General features: G+C 55.9%; 3 protein-coding genes across 5 annotated transcripts in view; 2 read left to right on the plus strand and 1 right to left on the minus strand.

Annotated features, from left to right (window-relative positions):
- The first annotated feature begins 52 nt into the window (after positions 1 to 52).
- Positions 53 to 7,639, plus strand: TRIR (telomerase RNA component interacting RNase). Its single transcript, XM_054012336.1, has 3 exons — positions 53 to 430; positions 5,447 to 5,524; positions 6,957 to 7,639. The coding sequence occupies exons 1-3, from the start codon at positions 149 to 151 to the stop codon at positions 7,062 to 7,064; spliced, it is 468 nt and encodes a 155-aa protein (XP_053868311.1). The 5' UTR covers positions 53 to 148; the 3' UTR covers positions 7,065 to 7,639.
- Positions 7,640 to 10,444: 2,805 nt separating this feature from the next.
- Positions 10,445 to 17,340, minus strand: LOC128828514 (RING finger protein 11-like). The gene is made up of 3 exons (XM_054013242.1): positions 17,174 to 17,340; positions 14,224 to 14,393; positions 10,445 to 12,313 (listed from the first exon to the last, which is right to left on the minus strand). The coding sequence occupies exons 1-3, from the start codon at positions 17,291 to 17,293 to the stop codon at positions 12,142 to 12,144; spliced, it is 462 nt and encodes a 153-aa protein (XP_053869217.1). The 5' UTR covers positions 17,294 to 17,340; the 3' UTR covers positions 10,445 to 12,141.
- TNPO2 (transportin 2) overlaps positions 14,592 to 22,990 on the plus strand; it is a 34,074-nt gene continuing 25,675 nt past the window's right edge. The window contains exons 1-3 of one of the 3 annotated variants that reach the window (XM_054013239.1): positions 14,592 to 16,063; positions 21,612 to 21,725; positions 22,056 to 22,131. In XM_054013239.1, coding sequence (XP_053869214.1) covers positions 15,812 to 16,063; positions 21,612 to 21,725; positions 22,056 to 22,131 — 442 coding nt within the window. In that variant the 5' untranslated portion in view covers positions 14,592 to 15,811. Of the gene's footprint in view, positions 16,064 to 19,000; positions 19,161 to 20,323; positions 20,440 to 21,611; positions 21,726 to 22,055; positions 22,132 to 22,990 lie in introns of those variants that run through there. The other 2 variants (XM_054013241.1, XM_054013240.1) reach the window with 2 other exon arrangements.

Here is a 22,990-nt window from a genome sequence, read left to right on the forward strand (position 1 = left end):
CTCTCGCACTCCCAGCGTGCCTTGCGCCAGCAAAGCGCTCGCTCTCCCGACACCCCCCGGGGCTGGGCTCGTCCCGTCCCGTCGTGCCCCGCGGCCGGCGCTGGCTTTTCCCGACACCCCCCGGGGCGCGGCGGCCTCCGCGGACAAGATGGCGGCCCGAGGGGGACGGGCGGCGGCGGCGGCTCCGCAGGGCCCGGGCGGCGTCAACATCTTCGCCAACGACGGCAGCTTCCTGGAGCTCTTCAAGCGCAAGATGGAGGCGGAGCAGCGGGGGCGGGAGGCGCCGGCCCAGGGGGGGCAGGAGGCAGCGGCCGCCGGGACGGTGGGGCCTGGGGAGGAGCCGGCGGCAGGGGCGGCCCCGGGGGACTCCGGGACTGAGCAGCAGCGGCCGCCCGAGGGGAAGAAGAGGAGCGGGAGCGCGCTCAGCTTCGTAAGGACCCGGAGCCCCGCTTCCCGCGCCTCGCCCCCCCCCTCCGCCCCCCTCCCCGGGCTCCGCCCCCCCTCGCACCCCTTCCCGCGCCTCGCCCCCCCCGGGCTCCGCCCCCCCTCACACCCCTTCCCGCGCCTCGCCCCCCTCCCCCCCACCCCCTCCCCGGGCTCCGCCCCCCCCGCACCCCTTCCCGCGCCTCACCCCCCCTCTCCGCCCCCCTCCCCGGGCTCCGCCCCCCCTCCCCCCGCGCCTCGCCCCCCCCTCCCCCCGCCCGCACCCCCCCCCGCGCCTCGCCCCTCCTCCCCCCCGCGCCTCGCCCCCCCTCCCCGCGCCTCGCCCCTCCCCGGCCGCACCCCTCCCCCCCGCCCTCCCCGCACCCCTCCCCGCGCCTCGCACCCCTCCCCCCTCGCACCCTTCCCCGGGCTTCGCACCCCTTCCCGCGCCGCGCCCCTCTCCCCGGCCTCCGCCCCCCCTTCCACAGTCTCCGTCCTCCACCCCCTGGGGCCTCTCCCATCCCATCTACCCCCGCCCCCCTCCCTGGCCTCTCCTCCCATCCCGCTGCCTCCCTCATGCCGCTCCTTGACCTCAGCACGATCTCTTCCCCCCCCCCCACTTCTGGAGTCTCTCCCACACTGTGCTCCTCTCCCCCTGGGGCCTTCCTCTTGCCCCGCTCTCCAGCCACCATTTTATCTTCCTCTTCCTCCAGCGCCTCCCAATCCCACCTCCTCCTCTTCCTGATATCAACACCCCCATCCTGCTGCCCCATGTTCCCTGGGGCCTACCCCCCACCAACTCCCCATTCTCTCCCCCCCTACACCCCACTTTTATTCTTCCTATCTCCCCCCGGGCCTCAAACTCCCAATGCCACTCTGTTCCCTGGGAGACCCCAGACCCCCTTTTTCTTTCCTTTTCATCTTCCTCTCTTACCCACTATGGGGCTTTGCACCTGTTCTCTTGCTTCCATCTCTCTCCTCTCATTCCCAGGGCCTCCCCTCCTCTCTCCCCATCCCTGGCCTTTACCTTCTTTCTCCTCCAGGGCCTCATCCCCCTCCCCCTCTCTTTTATCAGCCCTGTGGACCTCAAACTTTCCCGTCCCATGGGGGCCTGTGCCCAAATCCCAGGCACCTCCTTTTATTGTATAATTCCTTCCTCACCCTCACCCCCACCCCCACCCCTCCTTCCCAGGACACCTTGCCCCATCACTGGAAGTTCCACTCTTCTTCCCTTTCTCTAGCACATCTTTTCCCCTGGATATTTATCTACTCCCTGGACCACCTATCCTGCTAGCCTCCCTGTCCTTATTCTCTGACCCTGCAGCCTTCCCTCCCTTGTCCCTCTTTGTGGGGTGGTATTCTGCCCCCCACTCATGCTCCTGATCCCCCTGCTGCTTTAGAACCCTCTGCATGTGAGGAAACCCATATTTCCCATCCTTGTTCCCTTTCCATAACGGGGGTCTCCTTCCCCTTACTGGCTGTCCTTATTCCACCCCCAGGAAGCAAGTCCCCCTCGCTGAAGGCAACTTCTCCATCCCACATGAAAAGTCTTTCCTCCTCTCCCTGTCCCTGGCACTTCTTCCTCCCTCCAATGCCTGCTAGTAGGTGCCCCGAACCTGATTTGTCTCTGGGATGTCTCTTGGAGAAGCTGTGGATGCATCTCCCCGAGGTTATCCTTTTCCATCCCCCACACGCCCAGCTTCATGGGTTAATTTCAACTAGTTGGCTGTGCGCACATGCCAGGACCAGAGGGGAAAATGTTAATTGCTGGAGTCCTCAAAAAGTTCCTTCTGTAGAACTGGACTGGCCAGTCCTGGGCGCAAGCTCTGGTGTGTGTTCTGAGTGCCCGTTAAGGAATGAAGTCATTACTAGAGCTTGTGCTTCATCAAGGCTGTGCTTCAGAACATTGCAGTGCTAAGTAGCTAATCCTGAGCACTCCTTAGAGGTAAGTATTCTCCCTGATTTTGAGCTAGGGAAACAGAAGAGCTACTGCAAGCTGACGAAAGCCTTCTTGGGCTAGTAGCAAAGCTGGATTAGAACCTGGTAGGCATGACTCCCAGTCCAGAGTTGCAGCCCTCTGCTCTAACCACTAGGTCATACCCCCTTTAGACCTGGAGGGCAAACTCGTCGTTCATGGTTACCTGCCCCTTGCTGTAATAGCTGCCCCTCACTGCCTTGAAAGCCAGCTGAGCTTGGAGAAGTTAGTTTTGTGCGCAACAGTCACTGCTGCGGAATGTAACGTTGTGGCAGGTTTGGGACTGGGAACCAGGGGCTCCCGAGTTCTAATCTCTGCTCCCCTGCCGACTTTGTGGCCTTGGGCAAGTCCCTTACTCTTGCTTCACAGACTTGAGTGAGAATGAAGCGGTAAAGGGCCCACAAATGCTATGAGCTATTGCTGATACTTGCGGTATTTATAAAATAGAGGCTCTGGATGAAGCTGCTTTCCAAGGAGAGTTTTTTAGGGCTACAGAAGAAACTTATTCCAGCAATAACGTTTTCACTTCCTGACATGCGGGTGGAATTCTCTTAGAGAAGTCTTGCTGATATATATATATTTTAAACGCCTGGATCTTTACTCTGAAGAATAGTCAATTAAGATGTAATGTGTCAAAGGAACTCTTTTGCATCCTGGTTTGCACTGAATAGTGTGCTTCCTTAACCATTATTGGCGCTGCTCCCCTGTTGTGCTTGGGAGCGCGTTAGCTGCAACTTCTGAAGATTGCAGTGATGCTAAAGCCAATCCCCTGCCCTTCCATTACAATATCTAGGTCACTTATCAAACTATGATGGGGCTAAATACACCTTAGGCCCTCTCCCCACAACTATGCTAGCTACAGCAAAGGTCAGAAACAGTTGTTGGGAGCTGGATGGGGACAATAAACTGGGCGAGATAAAATAATGCAAAGAATAACCATTGCCTTTCCCAGTTGTCTCTGGTACCAGCTGTACAAGTGGTGATAGGTGTGGGTGAAAACTGCAGTGGTGTTTGCAAATGTTAAACAGATGCAGAGCCTCAACTTCTTTGGGCTCCAGCGTTCAGAACTGGCCTCCACAGCTATTAATACTCCCCTTCCTTCCTGCAGTGCTGGTCACTCTCAGCCCCTTTGAAGCCCCCTAGTAGAGTACATTGAATAGTCAGTAAGGCTAAGATTTTTGTGTCAGAAATTTTTAGTAAAAGTCACAGACAGATCACGGGCAATAACGAGATTCACGGAAGCCGTGACCTATGACTTCTACCAAAACTACCCCTGACAAAATGGGGTGCTCAGCTGTGGTGTCCCCCAACTGCCCGCAGCAGTCAGGGAGCTGTGGGGGGACCCTGCAGTCACGGAGGTCGCTTGAAGTCACAGATTCCGTGACTTCCACGACTTTTGAAAAAATCGTAGCCTTAATCATCAGTAGCATTGCTGGCCATCCGGGTGCCTGCTTAATGCATAGGATAGGCCTCGATTCACCAAGATATTAACATTATTCTGCAATGAGGCTATTAACGTGCAAAAACGTTATTCATGTGCCTGTGTACCTTGCTGAATCGGGCCCTAGCCAAGGTAAAGCTGTCTGCTCTGTGGCGTTCAGGACAGGCTCCAGTACTATGTTTTTCTAGTCCCTTCATGTTGAACGCCACCTTACTGTAGGGCTGTTAGCGAGAGCTGTTTAACGGCCTTATAGAATATAGCCACCCCATGGGATGAATTTTGCACATTTACTGGTACTAAACCCTATTTTTGGATTTCATGAGCAGGCCAGTGAGTGTCCGAACATAGTACAGTAGATCTCTGAAAACTAGACCTGGATGATGATAGAGGCACAAATCTGAGCTCCCTTATGTGGTGCTAACGGCACTTTCATTCATAGAAAAACGGTCTGCAGTTCCCGTGTGCACTGAGCAGCAAAACCCCATTTTCCCTCGGCCTGCTCTAGCTCAGGGTCAACAGAGATTTTAGAGAATGAAAATCCAAGTGCGAAGGCCGTGGAGGAGAGTTTCCTGCCCTTTACTTTTTTGTGTATTGGCTATGAAGCACCAATTGCACACATTGTGCTATCGAGCCCTGCCTCCCATTCCTAGCAATGTTGGGACTGGCGGTGAGGGAGATGGGCGTCACTCAAGGCTTGCGGTGCTATTGCAGCTTGGCTGGAAATGGGGAGCTGGGATCTTTTTTGGGGTAGGAGGAAGCAGGGATTTCATGGCATCTTGCCTTGCTCGAAAGTCCTTTGCATAGTCAGGTTCAGACTTCGGTGAAGGGGAACAGGAGCAGGGTTTCCCCAAGGCTGTGGTTGGGAGTCCCAGCAACCTGACTGACTGGATGTTGCCCATGAAGGAATGACTGACTCTCGGAGAGAATTATTCTTATGCAAAATGTTTGTCTTCCTCTGATTCCTACTTAGCTAATTAGTGAATGCACATAATCTCGACTTACATCATTGCATAAAAATAATACCCCACTAGCTTTAGAAACGCGATGCAGAGATTTCTAGAGTGCCCGGAGCACTTCCTCAAGTCTGAAAATCCACATTGCTACTACACATAGGGCAGCAATTTAAGAGCAGATTGGTTTAGAGAGCTTCGGGTGACAGGCTTGCAATGCTCAGTGTCCCCTATTGATGCTTGCCGACGTCTGTAGGCGAAACCACTTAAGGCATATTTGCGGTGGTGGAAAAGGATGCATGAGGCTCGAAAAATGAGTTTCCTTGAGGGACAGCCCTGCTGTAATGGCTTATATTGGGATGGGGAGGAACTCTGGGTTAGGATTCCGATTCCCTTGCCAACTGTTTGCATTTGGATTAAACCAAACGGTGTGTTGGTAGCCAGCGGTTGGAAGTGTTTGTCTTCTCCTGGCATCTGTGGCTGTGCTGGGGAGTGCAGGCTGTAGGTAACGCTTGGCAGCTTTATTCTGAAGAACAGGCATGACGCGTTAAGATGATCTAATTGAAGGACTCCCTATTCCATTATATAGTGGGCAACATTACCCTTGCAGCTGCCAGGGCTCGTATAACGGTTGCAGTCTTCTGTCCCTTCACCCAGGTGGGCAAGCGGAGAGGTGGCAACAAACTAGCCCTGAAGACAGGAGTGGTAGCAAAGAAGCAAAAGACCGAGGAGGAGGTAAGTGGCAGAGGCAGGGTTGCCTAGTGGAGAGTGCACTGGACTGGCACTTGGGAGACCTAGTTTCTGTTCCTGGCATTGCTTTGCTGAGTGCCCTTGGACAGTTCATGACCCTTTGTGCCTCCATTTCATCATCTGTAACATGGGGTGATACTGATCGTTAAGCGCTTTGAGATCCCTGGAGGGAAGAGCTAGGGATGGCCGTAGAACCTCTATTTTACAAACCAACTGGGAACTAAAGAGTTCATACATTTGATGATCTCAAAATGACAGTAGTTTCTAGTGCATAAGTTGCAGTATCGTGCCCTGCATAGCTTGCTTGCTTGTCCTTCAAACTGCTGCAAAACGTTTTCCAGTGCATTGACCGCACTTTGTTTTTCGTCGACATCGCTTTCATTACGTGATTTCCCCATCACACGGTGGGGGGGATGATTTGTGTAACTGGTTGTTTGTAAGATTGGTGTTGTAAAATGCAGGTTCTACTCTAATATTTATTGTTAGAGATTGTAAACGTTCTTGAAAGAGCAATCAAGGCGCATTTCTGGGCAGCGGGTTCTGGAGTGAAATGAATTCTGAGTGACCCAGGTCCTGTGCTGCTTGGAGGAGACTTCGAGCCACCTTTATACTCCCCTATTCTGGGGCTGGGTTAAGGGAGACTGAATAAGAGTGTCTACGTGAACCTATTCTGGGTTATTTGCCCATGTATCGAAGCCATTCTGTCCATGTGGACACTCCAAGTGGGCCTTCTTGTGTTTAGATTAATCCACTTCCAACGTGGCAGTTCTGGGCTATTTCCCTGTGCAGACAAGCCCTCAGAAGAGCCTCTGAGCTGCTCCAAGTTGCGCTGTTTCCTGGGGCCCTCGGAAGCAGAGAGTATCTGCAGTGCTACATAGCCATGCTCCCATCCCACCCCTCGGCTGAGGGCAGATGGGCCATTGTAGAGCCCTTGTGGTAATTGTACACCAACGTCCTACGCAGCGGAGATTTGCAGGGAGTGCCTTTTAAGCCATCAGTGGTGAAAGGGGCTTCAGTATAACAGAGTCAAGCTATGTATGGGATTAGAACAGAAGTTTGGTGCCAGGTCTCCTGGGTTCTATTCCTGGCATGAGAAAGGAGCTCTGGTACTCAGAGCAGAGGTGGGGCAGGGAATCAGCGTTCTTCGGGTCTGTCCCCAGCTCTGGGCAGGGTGGGTGGGGCCTAGCGATCAGAGTTGGGAGTCAAGATTCCTGGGTTCTAGTCCTGCCACTGACTTGCTGTGGCCTTGGGCAAAAGTCTCCCTGTCCGTGTCCGGCTACTTTATCTGGCAAGGGTGTTGGCAGGTAGCTAATTAGCGTAAAGCACTTTGAAAATGAAATCCACTCAGTGCATGTGTCTTGGTTACAGCCTTTGAAGCCCCCCTCCTCCTCCCCGCCCTTTCTCTCTCTCTCTGCAGGTTTTGACAAGTAAAGGAGATGCCTGGGCCAAATACATGGCAGAAGTGAAAAAATACAAAGCCCACCAGTGTAGCGATGACGACAAAACGAGACCCCTTGTTAAATAGCCCTTCTTTCTGCTGACTTCCGTGAGGACGCTCTGTTGTACATACTTATTTAAAACAGCGAAGGAGGGTAGCTAGTCACTGCGAACTTAACACCGCTGTTTCTAGCATTGGCTCCAATGGATGGTTCCCACAGACGTTTTTTTATATGCCCAGGCGCACCGAGACTTTCATTAGTCTGTCGTTTACTTAGTTTTGTTTTCGTTGGTTCCTTCTGGGAAGTACGGACTCTGAATTAGTTGTAGCTTTTATTTTTTTAAAAGAATCCAAACTAGTGGAATCCCGACAATGTTGTGTATTTCCGCGGCTGTCAAAGCAAAATCTAACCACCAGCTCTCGCGTGTGAGATACAACTCGCTTCCACGTCCGTACACAACCAAGAACCTGTCCCACCACCCCTGCTCTTCCCTCTCACCCACTGAGGACTCCAGCCGTCTCAGCAAGTTGAGCTTCATACTAGCGAACTTCTTTGAGTAGAAACCGTAGGCGGTAGATGGGCATCAAACTCCATTATTAAAGGTAAATGTGGATACCGCAGATGCATTTACTCATTAAAGACCTTGGATATTTTTAAGCTGCTCCTGCTTTGTTGGGTGTCTTTGATGCCAGGGCTACATTCCCTGCAGCCTTGTTGGAGGGTTCCCAGTTGGTTCCTCGCAATACCTTTGCTCGGTTACCCTTCTCGGCGTTTTCAGGACCAATCAAGGGTTACTGGGTTTCCAGGCATCTATTCTGCGATGCTGGTTTCTCTCCCCAGTTCCTTCACACAACTTCCAGCGGTTTCAGGCAGCCCGATCACTGCCTGCCTAACACACTCCTGTGACTGCAACCCCGCAATTGCTACCTGTGTAATGGGAGGGGTGTTTCTCAGAACTAGTCAAGTGAAAGGGAGGCCTCTGGTCGCTCCTGTAAGCTAAGCAGCTTGAAACCAGTGGGTGGTCTCATGAGGGTCAGGGAGTGCCCGGGGAGGGGAAACAGACTGAAGCGTTAAAAACTTGCTCCTGAAGACTCAAATCAACTGTGGCAAGGCCTCTTAGAGCAGCCTGATCACAACTGGGCCATGTCCTCCTGGTGGGGCTTGCACTAAATCAGAGTGACATGAGCTGTAGGCCTGGCTGGAAGTCAAACCCCTGGCTTGCTGCAGCTGTGACCAAGTCATTTCAACTCTGCCTTTCTCCCTACTCACAAGATCCTTACTTCAAAGTTGGGGGGCAGGAGAGTTGCTACAGTGCTGTGAAGTCTTAAACTCCAGCTGTGGGCAGTGGTGAAGGCTGCAGGGGTTGCTAGCAAGATCTGCCAGGTGGAGGCCATCTCAAACTAAATCCCCACCTGTAATGAAGTGATGGCTTAAAGCCAAGGCCTGCAGCTTGTAACCCACTGCTTTAGCCTGAGGGCCTCTGCTCTTGGCCTTTATTTCCCCAGCAAGTGGGGCATCAGGTTAGGTTTAAATCTCAGGCCCATTGTGCCATTTTCAACCACTCACCTTCAGTTGGCTCTTCTCCCCTGTCCACGGTGAGCACCTGGAGATGCTCTGACCTGGCAGCAGCTTTGAGGATAGAGAGGTGCAGCTGCCAATTAATCCTGGAATATTTTGGGAGCCAGATTTTCCCCAGGGATGGCCCTTGGCATGAGGAGCTGGGGGAAGGGTGTAGTTTCCTGTATCTTCTCTCTGTCAGGGTGGGAGGGGGAAGCTGGATCCCCTAATCAGTAGAGATGAATGACATGACTCTCTTGTGGCTTATAGCGGGTATCCTACCTAGGGAAGGCTTCAAGTGGACAGCTGGGCCTTGGAGCTGCTGTGACCTGTCCTCTGGGGCTGTCCACCCGATTCATCCCTCTTTGTAACAATCTTACAGGCCAAGCTCAGAACCACTGACAATTTTTTCTTAAGACTGGCTTTTTAAAATAAACTCCTGTTGTACATACTGCCGTGTCGGTAGGTCTGTTTCTCAGGAAGTGTTGCTCTGTTTTCTGTCTAAAGCCATTAACAGGTAGAGCTGCTGTAAATGGAGCCAAGTAAGCTGTTGACTACAGCATGGCTTCCCTAGCTGGAGAAAGAGGGTGGTACCTACCTCCTGGGCGGGGGGCTGAGGTAAGTGCTTTGAGCTCATTGGGTAGAAGGAGCTATGGAAATAACCAGGGGTTATGTCTACACTGCACCATTGACCTAGAATCCTCCCAAACCCCATTTCTGTCCCATGGGAGCATCTGAGGTGGGTTTGAGGGTGTTTTAAGGCCAGGTTAGCTAACTCCGCTGGGGAGGTGGATTAGAACCCAGACAGGAATCCACAGGCTTGGCAGTGAGGAGGCAGGCTGAAATACTCCAGGGCTGCTTGTCCTCCAATGCTCTTGCCCCAATTCTCTGCCCTGAAAAGGGCGTTTCTCCCATAATCGACTGGGAAGGAATCCCAGAGCGTCTCAGCCCAGAGAACGCAGGGCTATGCCCCCAGACACACAGGCAAGTGCAGAAACTGTGAGGATGTGTTTCAGTGCTGGGGGGGACACACCCAGGCACTACTCCCCCGGCTTAACAGCAGTGTAGACATGTAGCCTTGAGACCTCATCCAAGACCAAGGGCCCTGTTTGAACATGGTGAGAGTCCTGGCCCTGAAGAACTTACGACTGACAACCTTGGCGTGGGCTGGGAAAGGACTTGTCCGCTGGCACTAGCAGAGCTGGGGTTTGAACCTGTTTCCTGACTGCTAGTCTCATGCTCTAGCTCCTGGCCAGTAGTGCCTGTCTTGCAAGGGGGAAAGGAGCTAAATAGGGAGAGTGCGACTCACGAGGGGAGTCAGTATTGTCCCAGGAACGGGGAGTGCTGGCCAGCCCTCAAACCACACTTCAGCAAGTGCTAGAAGAAAAAAATAAACCAGGCCAGGGAGGGCCCAGTCCCCAACCGCCCTCCCAGCTAACAGCGGGGAAGTGAAAGACAGCAGGAGGTGGGAGCAGTTTTGGGTGAAGAGACCACAGGTCCAGGCGAAATCTCCCACACGCATGGCTGATTTCAGCAGCTAGCACTGCCCTTCTCTCTGGGACACGGCCTGGTCTATCAGGAGCAGTTGAGGCCCGTGCTCCTGACTGATTTCCAGCTGCATGAAGTATTTACTGTCCCCCAGCAAACCATTCCAGTAGTTGTATCTGCTCCTGTATGGGGCGGGAGGTGATGCAAGTGGTCATGACAGAGGGCTACAGGAGTCTTAAATGTGGTCTAGTGCTGCATCTTGTCAGGGTTGGGTGGCTGTTCCTCACCCGGACCTAGGGCTGACATGTCCCTCCTTCAGTGGTATGTGCTGTGACCAGGCCGTTGTAAGATACTCTGCAACAAAGCCGTGAGGCTGAACGGTACGAGAGGCTTACCACCAGAAATCCACACAGCCGAGCACTCATAGGCAATCTATTTTATTGTTCATTTCCAATGCAATGTACATCAGTCTTAACGTTCAAGCGCTAAATCCTTGTTAAGGACAATACATAACTGGAAAAGCCCTTTCACGCTTCTGGCCGGGGAGCCACTAACAGAGGACAGGGCAGCCCGTCCAACCGGCAACTCACTCAAAATGGTGCTAACCCCTGGTGGGCTGGGCCGATTCCTGCACTGCGAGCGGCATCTGACAGCCGAGTGCATGGAAGGCAAATGAGCTGGCTTCGCTAGGGTGGGCTTTAAGTCTCAAGGCAACAAGAGAAGCTCCTGGTGCTCCCATCATGCGAAAGAAAACTTCCTATTTCATGGAGCAAACGGCCTCTGTTTTCAATTTTCTACTTTCGTCGTTTTGATTAGTCGTCGTTGCCTTGTGAGCCAGCTAAAGCGGCAAATCTGCAGATTGTAGAGTTTAATGACTGGTATTAAAGTTGCAGTCTCAAAGGGAACAAATGAACCGCTGCCCTGCCTTCAAAAAGGAGAAAATTAATCAAAAGCAACTGCCCTTTACCTGGCAGACACTTAAAATAGCACTAGGGAAGAAATCTGCATTCAGTTATTTAAAGCCATTCAGTTGTGACACAATAAAAACCACATTGTGCCAAGCCAATTGGGCTTAACGGAAATAATTTATTTTGGGGACCATAAAACCTTCTGGGGGTGGGAGAAATTCCTCCAGGAAATAGCTTTGTTCAGGCAGATGTGCCAGCTGGAATATTAAAACACTGTCTGATTAGAGATTATTCTCACCAAAGCAGAAGAGAAAATGAGCGGGGTTGGGTTTCCCTTCCTCCTTAAACCCAAGATTTACGCTGAGGAGGTTAGCGCCTCTACGGGGTGCCATTCATCGTGCTAGAATCGCAGAGTCCTGCTGGAATGGTGCTAGTTAAAGCCACCCACTAAGGTTGCTTCTCAGGCACTCCTGTTTGAGGAACAGCGGGTGGGGAGCCCTCGGGGACTTATTTTCATCATTCCAGCCCATTTGGGGTGGGCGGTTTGGTTTCAGTCAGCCAAGGGGTTAAGCGCAGCTGCCGCCATCCAGGGGAAGGAAAAAACAGGTGCTAAAGAAGCTGAGTTGTGACTATTTAAAGCAGAGATGGACAAAAACAAAAAAACCCCTAACCAAGCTAGATGTCGAGCAGCGCAAGCCAGCGGCTCTTGCCAGCACCTCTACGATCTTGCACCTTCTGCTTGTAACGGAGGAGATCAGCACCTGCTTTTATTGAACCTCATCCGTTTATCTCGTTCACCGCTGCGTTACGCTAATATCGTCACACTCACGAAGGGGCCGCAGCCGAACAGCACCTCCCCCCCCCCCCATCCCCATCAGAGCCAGGCCATGCTCGCTAAGGAGCTACTCGGAGAGGCTGCGTAGCATGGGCGGGTGCTGCTTTCTGGGAGGGCCCAGGAAGGGAACTTTCGATACCTCAGCCTGACACGCTAATACAGAGATTGTAAGAGGCAGCTTTTAACTGACATTCAGTCGGAGCGACATTCTGACGGCTCAGGACGATCCGCAAGGCAGCAGGGCTGGAGTTCCTTGCCGTCGGAGTCTTTGGTGTAACCCGTGAGTATGCAAAACGAACAGCTCCCAGCGCGTCCGACCTCTCCTCACCACCAGCCTTGAAGCATTAGCGTGGGCCACGACAACGACGCTTGGCCTCAATTCGTCTCGTAGGAGGCCAGCAGAGCAGCGTCCACCGGCTCCATGCAGGAGGGACAGGTGAAGGAGCGCATCAGCCAGTCGTCGATGCAGTCCACGTGGTAGATATGCAGGCAGGGCAGGAACCGGATGGGGTCTCCGTACACGAAATCCAGCATGCAGATGACGCACCTATGGCCAGAGAGAGGGGAAGTGCTGTTAGCTCGCCGTCTGCAGGGGAGATACCTGGCCCCACTCTCTCCATCCCTGCCCTGGGGGCTTCACCCCCCGACGTTTAGGGGCGTGTTAAGCTGTTCTACTTCATGCTCAGCTTTCCACAAGCCCTGGGAAGAGAGAAAAGCCCCTTTCTTCTGCCAGAGCAGAGGTGGGCAAACTACGGCCCACGGGCCGACCGTCCTGCCTGGCTCCTGGCCAGGGAGGCTAGCCAGCCCCCAGCCCCTCCACTGCTGTCCCCCATCCGCCGCAGCCTCACCTCCCTGCCAGCGCTCTGGCCCGCCACTTCTGCCAGGCAGCGCGGCGGCATGGCTGGCTCCGGCATGGAGCGGGTGGGTCCCGGGGCGGGCAGTCAGGGAGCAGGTGGAGGTGGTTTGGGGGCACGTCAGGGGACGGAGAACCGGGAGGGTTGGATAGGCATGGGAGTCCCAGGGGGCCTGTTGGGGTGGGGGTGTGGATAGGGGGTGGGGCAGTCAGGGAGCGGGGGGGTTGGACAGGGTGTGGGGTCCCGGAGGGGTGGTTGGGGTCAAGGAGCAGGGGGGTTTGGATGAGTTGTGGGTTCTGAGGGGGGCAGTCAGAGGGCGGGACGTGGGGGGGGGCAGGGGCCAGGCTGTTTGGGGAGGCACAGCCTTCCCTACCCTGCCCTCCATACAGTTTTGAAACCCCGATGTGGCCCTCGGGCCAAAGAGTTTGCCCACCCCTGATATAGAGACTCCCAGCCAGCTCCCGGGCATGCTCAGAGGAAGGGGTCTTGACCCAGTAAGCTGATGCCCACAGCTGAGTACAATCAAATGCCTCTGGACTTGATGCCAGGCACTGCAAGGCTGCATTCGACCAGTATTCTACCTCCCACAGCGCCCCGGACTAGCTGCTCCCAAGGAAGGTGAAAGCGACCCCCCTTTCTCTCCCCCCCGCCCCTTCTGAGCAGGGTGAACCCAGATGAACACAGCATTCAAGGTGGTGGCAAACGGATAGGATAGCAAAGTGAGTTCCAGTCTCATTTTCACATGCCTGTAAGTTTAATACACTGGCTTTTGGACTGGGCAGTTTTCCACTTTGATTTCCTGCCCCATACAGGAAAGCTCCTCAAGCATTTGAAATCTAGGCATCTGTCACCTAATAATTCCCTGCCCGCACAGGAGCCTCGGGCAGGAGGGCAGCTTGATCTCTCGCCTGTTCTCTGCCTGGAGCAGAGTTGAGTCTCCCGACGATTGAAATGCTTTAATGGCCTGTAACATACAGGAGGTGAAACTAGAGGATCTAATGGGCCCTTCTGACCTTAAGCTCTATGAGAGACAACAGAGGGAGTACAACCGGCGCCCTATTCGAAACAGAAAAGAATGGGTTACTTCCCACCTCAGCCTCCCCATGGGAGACTCTCTCAAATACCAGCTGAACTCTGAAACGCCAAACGTAACAAGCAGTAGCTCTCATGGAGGCTTGGTTATGTTTGGTGAAGGGTTTGAATATAAAGTGAAGCTGTTTGGAAGAAGTGGGATTAGCCCACCGGATAGAAAAATATTTGCAGAGGGCAAACTGCATGCTGGCTGCTCTAGCAAAGAGGTATGAGGACCAAGTCCTTGTCCTCAACGACTTTCCATTCTAGGCAGACGTTATCCAGCCTTGTGGAATACCACAGGCTTGGAGCTAGTAAGTTGTTTTCCCTCAAGGAGTGAGTGGATTTTCTGCCAAGCCTGGAAAGTTTCCATGACAATTTTGGAGTTACCGCCAACCTAGGCAGTAAATTCGAAGGACTGTTTAGCCATGCATTGGGGCGGATCGTTCAGCTTTATGGCGATTGCTGTCAGCTCACAGCTCAGCCGGGGGCTAAGAGAAGAAACGAAGGGTGTCGGACGCAAAGGACTTACTCTTTCACTTTTTTTTCCGATGGTTCTGTGCCCGGATCGAATATCCCTTTGGGCAGGTGCTGTATCAGCCCGATCCGCTGGGCGATTCGGATCTGTTCTTCCTCCGTTAGCTGCGTGGCAAGTCGGGTCTGGCTCGGCGTGGGGTGATACACTGGGATTGGCTCGTGTTCCTTCAAAATTAGAAGACAGAGTTCATTACCCTGGTAACAGGCACCCAGGGACTGAGCGTCCCCCCTCCTCCTGATTTTAATAGAAAACAAACCTGTCAGGGATGGGCTAGGTAGACTCAACCCTGCCTCAGCATGGTGGGGTTGGAATAGATGACTTCTTGAGGTTCCTTCCGGCCTGGCATTTCTATTATGCTATTTAAGGAGTAAGTTTTGCAGTCTATCCAACTAGAAAACTTGAAGTGCCCTTATTTATACTGCAGTAGCAACCAGGAGCCTCAGTCCTGGATCAAGACCACAGCACGCAAGGTGCTGTACATTGTTTAGGTGAATTACCGTAGCATCCAGTACCCCAGTCATGGATCAGGACCCCAGCGTGCTAGGCGCTGTACAAACAGACCCCCCCCCCCCAAAAAAAAAGAAGAAAAAGACAGTCCTTGCCCCCAGAGTGATTCCAATCCAAGGGTAAGACGAGATGACAGATGGATAGAAACAGACAGGGAAGCCCTCGGAAACAAGACTGGTCAGCATGACGGGCGGCGCATCAGCACAGCAGCTGCCTAGCTGGTGTCAAGGTTTCTACAGGCCTCATGACAGAGGGGAGTTTTCAGAGCCCTATTTGCCTCCCACCGCAGGGCTGTGGACAGTTCTTCATGGTGTTACTGAACTCAAGCACCAATGGAGAACACCAACGTTGCTCCTGAGGAAACGCCAGGCCGGAGAGCCGGCCATTTCAGGCTGACCCACCCAGCCAGATGCCAGGATCCGAGGGGCACAGCATCAAGCCCTTCATCCAGAAACGCACACGCTAATCCCTCCCCCACACCCCCAGTGGGTAATACACGAATCCCTCCCCCTACAACGACAGAGGACACCAACTGGGCTCTCATGCGGCTTCAGACCTGTCTGGTGTGTCTGTAGCAAGGCGATAGGTGCCTTAGGCCATGTCTACACAAACTTCCAGTGGCACAGCTGGACCGAGACAACTGTGCTGCCGTAAGATCACTTAGGTAGCTGCATTATGCCGACAGGAGAGAGCTCTCTCGTCGACAGAATAAAACCAGCTAAGTCAGCGAGCGCTGTGCACCTGAGCTCTTATGCGGGCAAAACTGGGGGAGGGTTTCCACACCACTGAGCGATAAAACTTTTGCCAACGTTAAGCACTAGTGTAGACACGGCCTTAGAGTTTACATGGCTCTGAGCATTGGGCAGATCTCTTCCAATCTAATGAGGTGTTTCTACAGCACCCAGGAAACAGCTGTGTCTTGAGGGTGGAGACACCAAGCCTGGAGAGGAATGTTTAGGGTGGAGCTAGACTGAAATTGAGCACAGTATCAGGGTACAGTCGTCCCTAGGGAGACGGAGAAAAGCCCCATTGCTTGGGGTGTTTCAGACTAGGTCCAAAGGCCTGGGAATAGCGCATGGGGACAATCCCAAGCTGGACAAGCCAGGATTCTCTGCCTCCCAGTTTGCAGGAGGTGCTGATAGGAGCTGGTTGGAAATACAGCTTCTCTGGGAATGCCAGAGCCCCACGGCCAAAGCCAGCGCCCGCCAAAGGCTGGCAAGGGGAAGAGAATACGCCTGGAACCCAGGAATTCTGGGGAGGGTCCTGCTGGCTCCTGGTGCCCAGCCATGCACCCATACAGGACTGGGAATGCTGCTGGCTAGGTCAGGTAGGAGACACCCCCCACCTCCTAGTACCCTTCCCAAAGGAAGCCCGCACTGGGCCGCCCCCTAGCACACCGCGTGAGCTGCACCCCCACCCCCGGAATCTCTCCCTGGGCCACACCCCTTGCTGCTCCCCTCCCCCAGCTGCACAGCCAGCTGCCCCAAGAGCTCCCCCTGGGGCTGCAAACCCCCCATAGGCCCCGTGGGTCACACCCCCGGCAGCAGGGCGAGCTTCTCCCATGGGCCACGGTGCAGCCCCCCCTCCCCACGGGCAGTAGCCCCCTCCTCCCAGCTCACCCCCCCCCCCAACTACTCAACTCTCCTGGGAACGCCCCCATAGGCCTCGGTGTCCCCCCCCCCGAGCCAACCCCTAACTGCTCCCCACGGCTCCCCCCCAGCTCATGAGCCGCTCCTTCCCCTACAGGCCTCCCCAACACTCCCCCCCCCCACACTCTCCCGGCATAGCCTCTCCCTTGGGCTCCCCGCCATGGGCCGCCCCTCTGCCTCCCCTACCCCCAGACTTCCTCCCATGACCGCCCAGCCCCCCGCCTTCGCCGCCCCATAGGCCCCCCAGGCTCCCCCCCGGGCCTATGACCCCCCAGCCCCCTCGGCCGTCCCCCCATAGGCTCCCCCCCGGCCGTCCCCCCATAACCCCCCCAGGCTCCCCCCTGGCCGTCCCCCCATAGCCCCCCCCAGGCTCCCCCCTGGCCGTCCCCCCATAGCCCCCCCCAGGCTCCCCCCCGGCCGTCCCCCTCATAGGCTCCCCCCCGGCCGTCCCCCTCATAGGCCCTCCAGGCTCCCCCCCCGGCCGTCCCCCCCATAGGCTCCCCCCCTGGCCGTCCCCCCATAGCCCCCCAGGCTCCCCCCCGGCCGTCCCCCCATAGCCCCCCCAGGCTCCCCCCCCGGCCGTCCCCCCCATAGGCTCCCCCCCGCCGTCCCCCCACGGGCCCCCCCCCACGGCCTATGACCCCCCAGCCCCCTCGGCCGTCCCCCCACGGGTCCCCCATAGGCTCCCCCGCCCCCCCACGGGTCCCATAGCCCCCAGGCTCCCCCCGGGGCCCATGACCCCTCGGCCGCCCCCCCGCGGATCCCCCCCAGGCTCCCCCGCCCCGTACCTGGTAGGGGGGCGGCGCCGGGGGGGGCGGCGGGTCCCCGGGCCCCAGGCTGGCCCCGTCCCCCGAGTCGTTGAGCAGCGAGAGGTCATCGGCCGCCTGCGAGGAGAGGCAGTTCCCCATCCCCGGCCGGACTCTGCCACCCCCGGCCCTCCGCTGGGGGGGAGGGGCAGAGAGCGACGCCGTCTGCTCCCCCCGCCCCTCGCCAGCAATGGTACCGCCCTCCGCCCCGGGGCATCACGGGAATTGGAGTCCTAGCGGCCTTCGCGGGGCTCCGCGCGTGCGCAGAGGGGGAGAGCGTGTGGGATTGGGAGGGGGGAGAAGGGGTAGGAAAGAGGAGGGGCAGGTATGGAGTGAGGGGAGGGGGCAGAGCAGGGAGTGGCTGGGTCAGGGTAGGGGAAACAGGCTGTGGGGAAGGGGGAGAAGAGGGGAAGGAGCAGTGTGGAAGGGATGAGAGCGGCTGTAAAGAAGGGGAGCCCCCCACATGCCCCTAGTGCCAAAAGGCTGACAGCATTTTGTTCCATTTGGGAATCGATTTGATTCACCCCACATGACCTTCATAGTTTGGGAATATACCTATCCTTGGACTAAACGCACCACTTTCTCCTGCCCTATCCTAACCCACTTGCCCATCATTTGCTTCTTCAAGGTGCATGAAGAAAGCCTGGAAGATTTTTTCTTTTCCTTGTCTTATACGATTGCAGAGTCATCATCAAATGCTGGCATCGAACAGAGGGCAGAGTTAAGGTTGTCTGGTCTGGGGGTGACTGAGCAGGGCTGGTTTGCTAGGGGAGCAGGGTCCCCGGCAAGAGTGCCGGGCAAGCAGAGTGGGGCAAGCCCCCGTGCCCCAACCCCACTCCCCAGAAGGAGCACCGGGCGGGTGGTCAGAGATGGGCGAGCTCCTGCACCTTGACCCCATTTTCCCAGCAGGAGAGGGGTCCCTCTTGCTCTGGCCCCACAAAACCATAATCCACCTCTGGACTCAGGACACCTGGGTTCTATTCTGGCTCTGCCACTGACCTGCAATGTGACCTTGGGCAAGTCGCCTCCTTTCTCTGTGCCTCAATTTCTGCTCCCAGCCTGTGTGTCTTCCCTATTTTGAGTGTAAACTCTTTGAGGTGGGGATTGTCATTGTCTTTCTATTGTCTTACACACAAGCTTGTACTGTGCAAACCCCTGTGTGGACACATTTATCTGTTTAAAACTAATCAGAGTGGTTTAGTTGATGAGGGCAAGCTAAAGCAATGTAAGCCACATTTCAACTGATTTAAAAACATCCACTGTTGTAGCGATTTAACCAAAATTGGTTTAAAAATGACACCTATAGTTAAACCAGTATGAGTGTGTGTAGACCAGGCCTCAGGTATGTACAACCCATGTGACAGGTTAGATACTACTGTACCCTAAATCCCATTCCCCTTCCAAAGCTGTGCTAGAACCCAGGAGTCCTGGCTCCCAGCTCTAACCACTAGACCCCACTCAGAGATAGAACCCAGGAGTCCTGGCTCCCAGCCCCCCCCTGCTCTAACCACTAGACCCCCCCTCCCCAGAGCTGGGGAGAGAACCCAGGAGTCCTGGCTCCCAGCCCCCCTGCTCCAACCACTAGACCCCACTCCCCACCCAGAGCTGGGGAGAGAACCCAGGAGTCCTGGCTCCACCCCTCAATCACAGTTTGGTTCAACAGATTGAGGGAAGGGGGCGTGGCTATTGCCTCTCTTTGGGAGCCGAGCCCGCCCCTTCCTCCTATCACGTGACCGGTACCCGCTTCTTTCCCCACCATGTGACCCCCCCTCACTTTTCCTCCCTCCCGTCACGTGGTGCGGCCGCCAGCGGGCGGGGAACGGCGGCCGGCCGGGGTCAGCGCCCGCGTGTCGCGTTCGCCTCGTTTTTGCCGCCGCCGCCGCTGCAGCCGCCTCCCTCCTGGGCCGGGCAGCCGGAGCCGCCGCCAGAGCGAGAGAGGCCGCCGCGCCCGCCCCTGGCCGCCGGGCAGGTACCGCCGCGCCGGGCCGGCTAGGCCGCAGCGCCCGCCGGGGCCTGCGAGAGGCGGGCGGGGGCAGCGTGGCCGCTGGGCGCGGGGAGCCGGGGCGGGCGCGCGGCCGGGAGGGGCCCTGGGGGGGCTGGGGGAGCAGCCGGGGGGGAGGGGAGAGGGTGGGGGGGGCTGGAAGGGGCGGGGGGAGCTGGGGGAGCAGCTGGGGGGGAGGGGAGAGGATGGGGGGGCTGGAAGGGGCGGGGGGAGCTGAGGGAGCCGGGGGGGGAGCTGGGGGAGCAGCCGGGGGGGAGGGGAAAGGATGGGGGGGCTGGAAGGGGCGGGGGGAGCTGGGGGGGCGGGGGAGCAGCTGGGGGGGAGGGGAAAGGATGGGGGGACTGGAAGGGGCGGGGGGAGCTGAGGGAGCCGGGGGGGGGCGGGGGAGCAGCCGGGGGGGAGGGGAGAGGATGGGGGGGGCTGGAAGGGGCGGGGGGAGCTGAGGGAGCTCGGGGGGGGGGGGAAGCTGGAGGAGCAGCCGGGTGGGGAGGGGAGAGGGGGGGAGAGGATGGGGGGGGCTGGAAGGGGCGGGGGGAGCAGAGGGTGTCTGGGGGGGGTTGGGTCACGGGGGTGGGAAAGTGGGCGAGCCCAGGTGGAGGGGGCGGTCGTTGGGAGATCAAATGTGGGGGGGCCAGGATGGAGCCCAGAGGGGCGGGAGGGGAGAGGATGGGGGGCGGGAGGAGAGGATGGGGGTTGTTGGAAGCTGGCAGGAGGAGCAGCAAGGGGCGAGGGGACAGGCTGGGGGGGCTGGAAGGGCAGGCGGGGTGGGGGGGAGAGGATGAGGGTTGGGGCGGGAGACGCAACCTGGGGGGGAGGGGAGAGGATGGGGGGTTGAGAGTGGGGGAGAGGATGGGAGGCTGGAAGGGGCGGGAGGAGCAGCTGTGGGGGAGGGAGCAGAGGGTGTCTGGGGGGGTTGGCTCATGGAGGTGGGGAACTGGGTGAGCCCTGGTGGGGCGGGGGGGTCGTTGGGAGATCAAATGGGGGGAGGCCAGGATGGAGCCCGGAGGAAGGCAGGAGGACCCTCAAGGGGTGGCTGGGGGCGGGGGATGAGCTATTTGGGGTTGGGGTCAGTCACTGGAGGATGTAGGGTGTGGAGGAGGGAAGAAGCATTTGGGGCAGTGGACCATGGATGGATCCCGGGCCTGTGCCTCTTTCTGGCCTGAGGGCCGGGGTAGTCCAGCCTCAGGGGTGTGGTAAGATGGGACCCACTCTTCTTTCCCATCAGCCCAAAATGGCACCATGCAAGGTAACCCCAAGAACTTGCCTCATCCTGTAGCTTGGTGAGGCTGAAGAGGGGGATTTGCGGCTGGATCAGCAGGGATGGGGAAGGGGGCCTGTTTAGAAAAGGCAGGCCCAGAGCGTTGGTGGGTTAGGAGGAAGTGGGGTCTACTCTGGAAAGGGTGGGGCAGAGAGGAAATGGTGAGGGTGGAGGCTCTCTCCACTCGCTCTCGGCTGTGACTGTTGGTAGAGGAGCACTGGTTTCCATGAAAACTCGCACTCACTTATTTTTAAGGGAAAGAAGATGGGGGGCATAGCCCTCCAAAAATCTCTTGGTCTCTAAATCCACCGAGTGCTCTTCTTCTGCTGAGCTCCCCACGTGGTTTGGTTTCCTGGTGATAAGCATTTGGGGGACCATAGAAGTTTGGGGTTTCCCCCTACCTATTGCTCCCAGTGCCCCCAGTAATTTGTTTTCCAGTCCAGTTCCAAATATCCTAAATGATGGTGCTTCCCTTGGGAAGTTGATTCCACAGTGCAGTAGATCCCTTGCAATTAGGAAACATTTCCCATTGTCACCCTAAACTTTCTCCGTCGGTTTCCCTGACATTCCTAGATCCCTGGAGATGGATGTGATGCTGCTGGGGGAGCAGAAGCGTGTGCCTCTTCCATCTAGGGTGACCAGATAGCAAGTGTGAAAAATCAGGACAGCTGGTGGGGGATAGTAGGAGCCCATATAAAAAAAAAAACAGCCCCAAATATCAGGGCTGTCCCTATAAAATCGGGACATCGGGTCACCCTACTTCCATCCAATGAGGGCCTGATCTAGCAGCCACTGAAGCTCCTGGGAAGACTTCCATTGATTTAAATGTGCTTTGGATGGCGATCTAGCTCTGTAACATGTAATGCTAATATCCCCACTAAACCCACCCTCCAAACCCTAAAACAAAAATAGCATTTTCAGTACATCTAGTCCCTGCAGAAGCAGCAGAAACTTTTCTTGCCTCTGTATGAAGGCAGGCAGGACCTACATGCATTGCCAAGTCCTTTTCTTAGGCAGTGGATCAGAGCGGGGTCCAGTCATAGCGAGTGCAGGTCCATCCTGGCTGACAGCCAGAGTTCCGCAATGCCTTATGATCTTCGGTGCAGTTGAGTGAGATGCTCTGAATGGAGTGTCATTAACCTCGTTTCCTTCCTGTGTAGTTACAGCTCTGCACCATGGATTGGCAGCCAGATGAACAGGGACTACAGCAAGTGCTGCAGTTACTCAAAGATTCCCAGTCTCCTAACACGGCCACGCAGCGTGTTGTCCAAGATGTATCCTTGGAATAAGCCCCGTTCTGCGCTCGAGAAAGTCTTTGCAGAACCAAGTTGTGTATGTTTGCTGTGTAAATTGCGCTGAAAGCGAATGCCCTTTAAGTCGAGGTGCCCTGCATAGCCTTAAAATGGGGGGGGAATTTTAGTACTCCTGTCCGTGGATTTATTTTGTTATCTTCGAAGAATCTATGTCGCTGACATGCGGCTTGGCAGCGTGCCCATCTGGTCCTTAATGTTGCGACACTCTGGTCCAAACAGATGCTGTGCATCAGCCTTCCTTTAAAATCCCAGTTTGGGCTGTGAGCCTTTTTCTTTAACTTAGCGCTGTAGAAACTGAAGCAACTGAACCAATTCCCCGACTTCAATAACTACCTGATATTTGTCTTGACACGGCTGAAATCGGAAGGTACGTTGTCTGCTGTGATGAAAGTGGATGGAAGATGCGCGGGGACTTGTCCCTGTGCCGTTAAGTGTCTCTTATGTGCAAAATTCCTTCGCTGGGGATTGTTGGGATAACTCGTGTGAGCAAGAGAATAGAAAGTTGAGTGTTGGGAGGTGGGTTTCCTTGCTGGTGGGGGGTGGGCGGGCTCCAGAGATATATCTGAGTTAGGCCCTCTTGCTTGTTAAATGGGCTTGTATCTGATCTAGGCCTGAGACCTTAAGCCCCTCAAGGTTCTTGCTGGAGTATTTTGTAAACTTGAAATTTTAATGCTTTAGAAATGATTTTTCCACAGGTGTTCTTGCAAAAACTAGGCTCTGTTGCAAGTGACTGACTTTCCTAAAAACTTGGAGGTAGTGCTTAGAGTAGGGATCTGGGACTCCTAGGTTCTCTGCCTCTATATGAGACGAAGACTGGGTCAGTAGTTAAGCAGGAGATGGGAAGTCTGCGATTGTTAGGTACTGATCTGCCCTCCCCCCGCCCCATAGTATTTGGATGCCTCACAATCTTTCACACTCACACACACCCTGTGAGGCAGGGAGATGCTGTTATGCCCATTGTACAGATGGGAAACTGAGGCACGATGAGGCTAAATGGCTTGCCCAAGATGGCTCTGGTGGAGCAGGAATTGAACCCATGGTGCTCTAACCACTGGGCCAGGCTTCCTCTCCAAGCTGAACCTGCAGTGTTCTGCTCCCAGCTGCGGGAGAGATTGTGGACTAGTGGTTGCAATAGGGGCACTGGGAGCCAGTACTCCTGGGTTCTATTCCCAGCTGAACTTGCTGAGATCTCTTCAGTAAGTGAATTCACCTCCTGCTCATTCTGG

This window comes from Malaclemys terrapin, chromosome 23 (genome assembly GCF_027887155.1).
Source record: "Malaclemys terrapin pileata isolate rMalTer1 chromosome 23, rMalTer1.hap1, whole genome shotgun sequence".
NCBI classification, from domain to species: Eukaryota; Metazoa; Chordata; order Testudines; family Emydidae; genus Malaclemys; species Malaclemys terrapin.

Bases quoted from the DNA above. Each gene is read 5' to 3' on its own strand.
- TRIR (XM_054012336.1), top strand. From the start codon at position 149: ATGGCGGCCCGAGGGGGACGGGCGGCGGCGGCGGCTCCGCAGGGCCCG. The intron at 431-5,446 runs GTAAGGACCCGG...CCCTTCACCCAG, and splicing joins GCGGGAGCGCGCTCAGCTTC to GTGGGCAAGCGGAGAGGTGG. The intron at 5,525-6,956 runs GTAAGTGGCAGA...CTCTCTCTGCAG, and splicing joins AGCAAAAGACCGAGGAGGAG to GTTTTGACAAGTAAAGGAGA.
- LOC128828514 (XM_054013242.1), bottom strand. From the start codon at position 17,293: ATGGGGAACTGCCTCTCCTCGCAGGCGGCCGATGACCTCTCGCTGCTC. The intron at 14,394-17,173 runs GTACGGGGCGGG...CTAATTTTGAAG, and splicing joins CGGCGCCGCCCCCCTACCAG to GAACACGAGCCAATCCCAGT. The intron at 12,314-14,223 runs GTAAGTCCTTTG...CTCTGGCCATAG, and splicing joins TCGGAAAAAAAAGTGAAAGA to GTGCGTCATCTGCATGCTGG.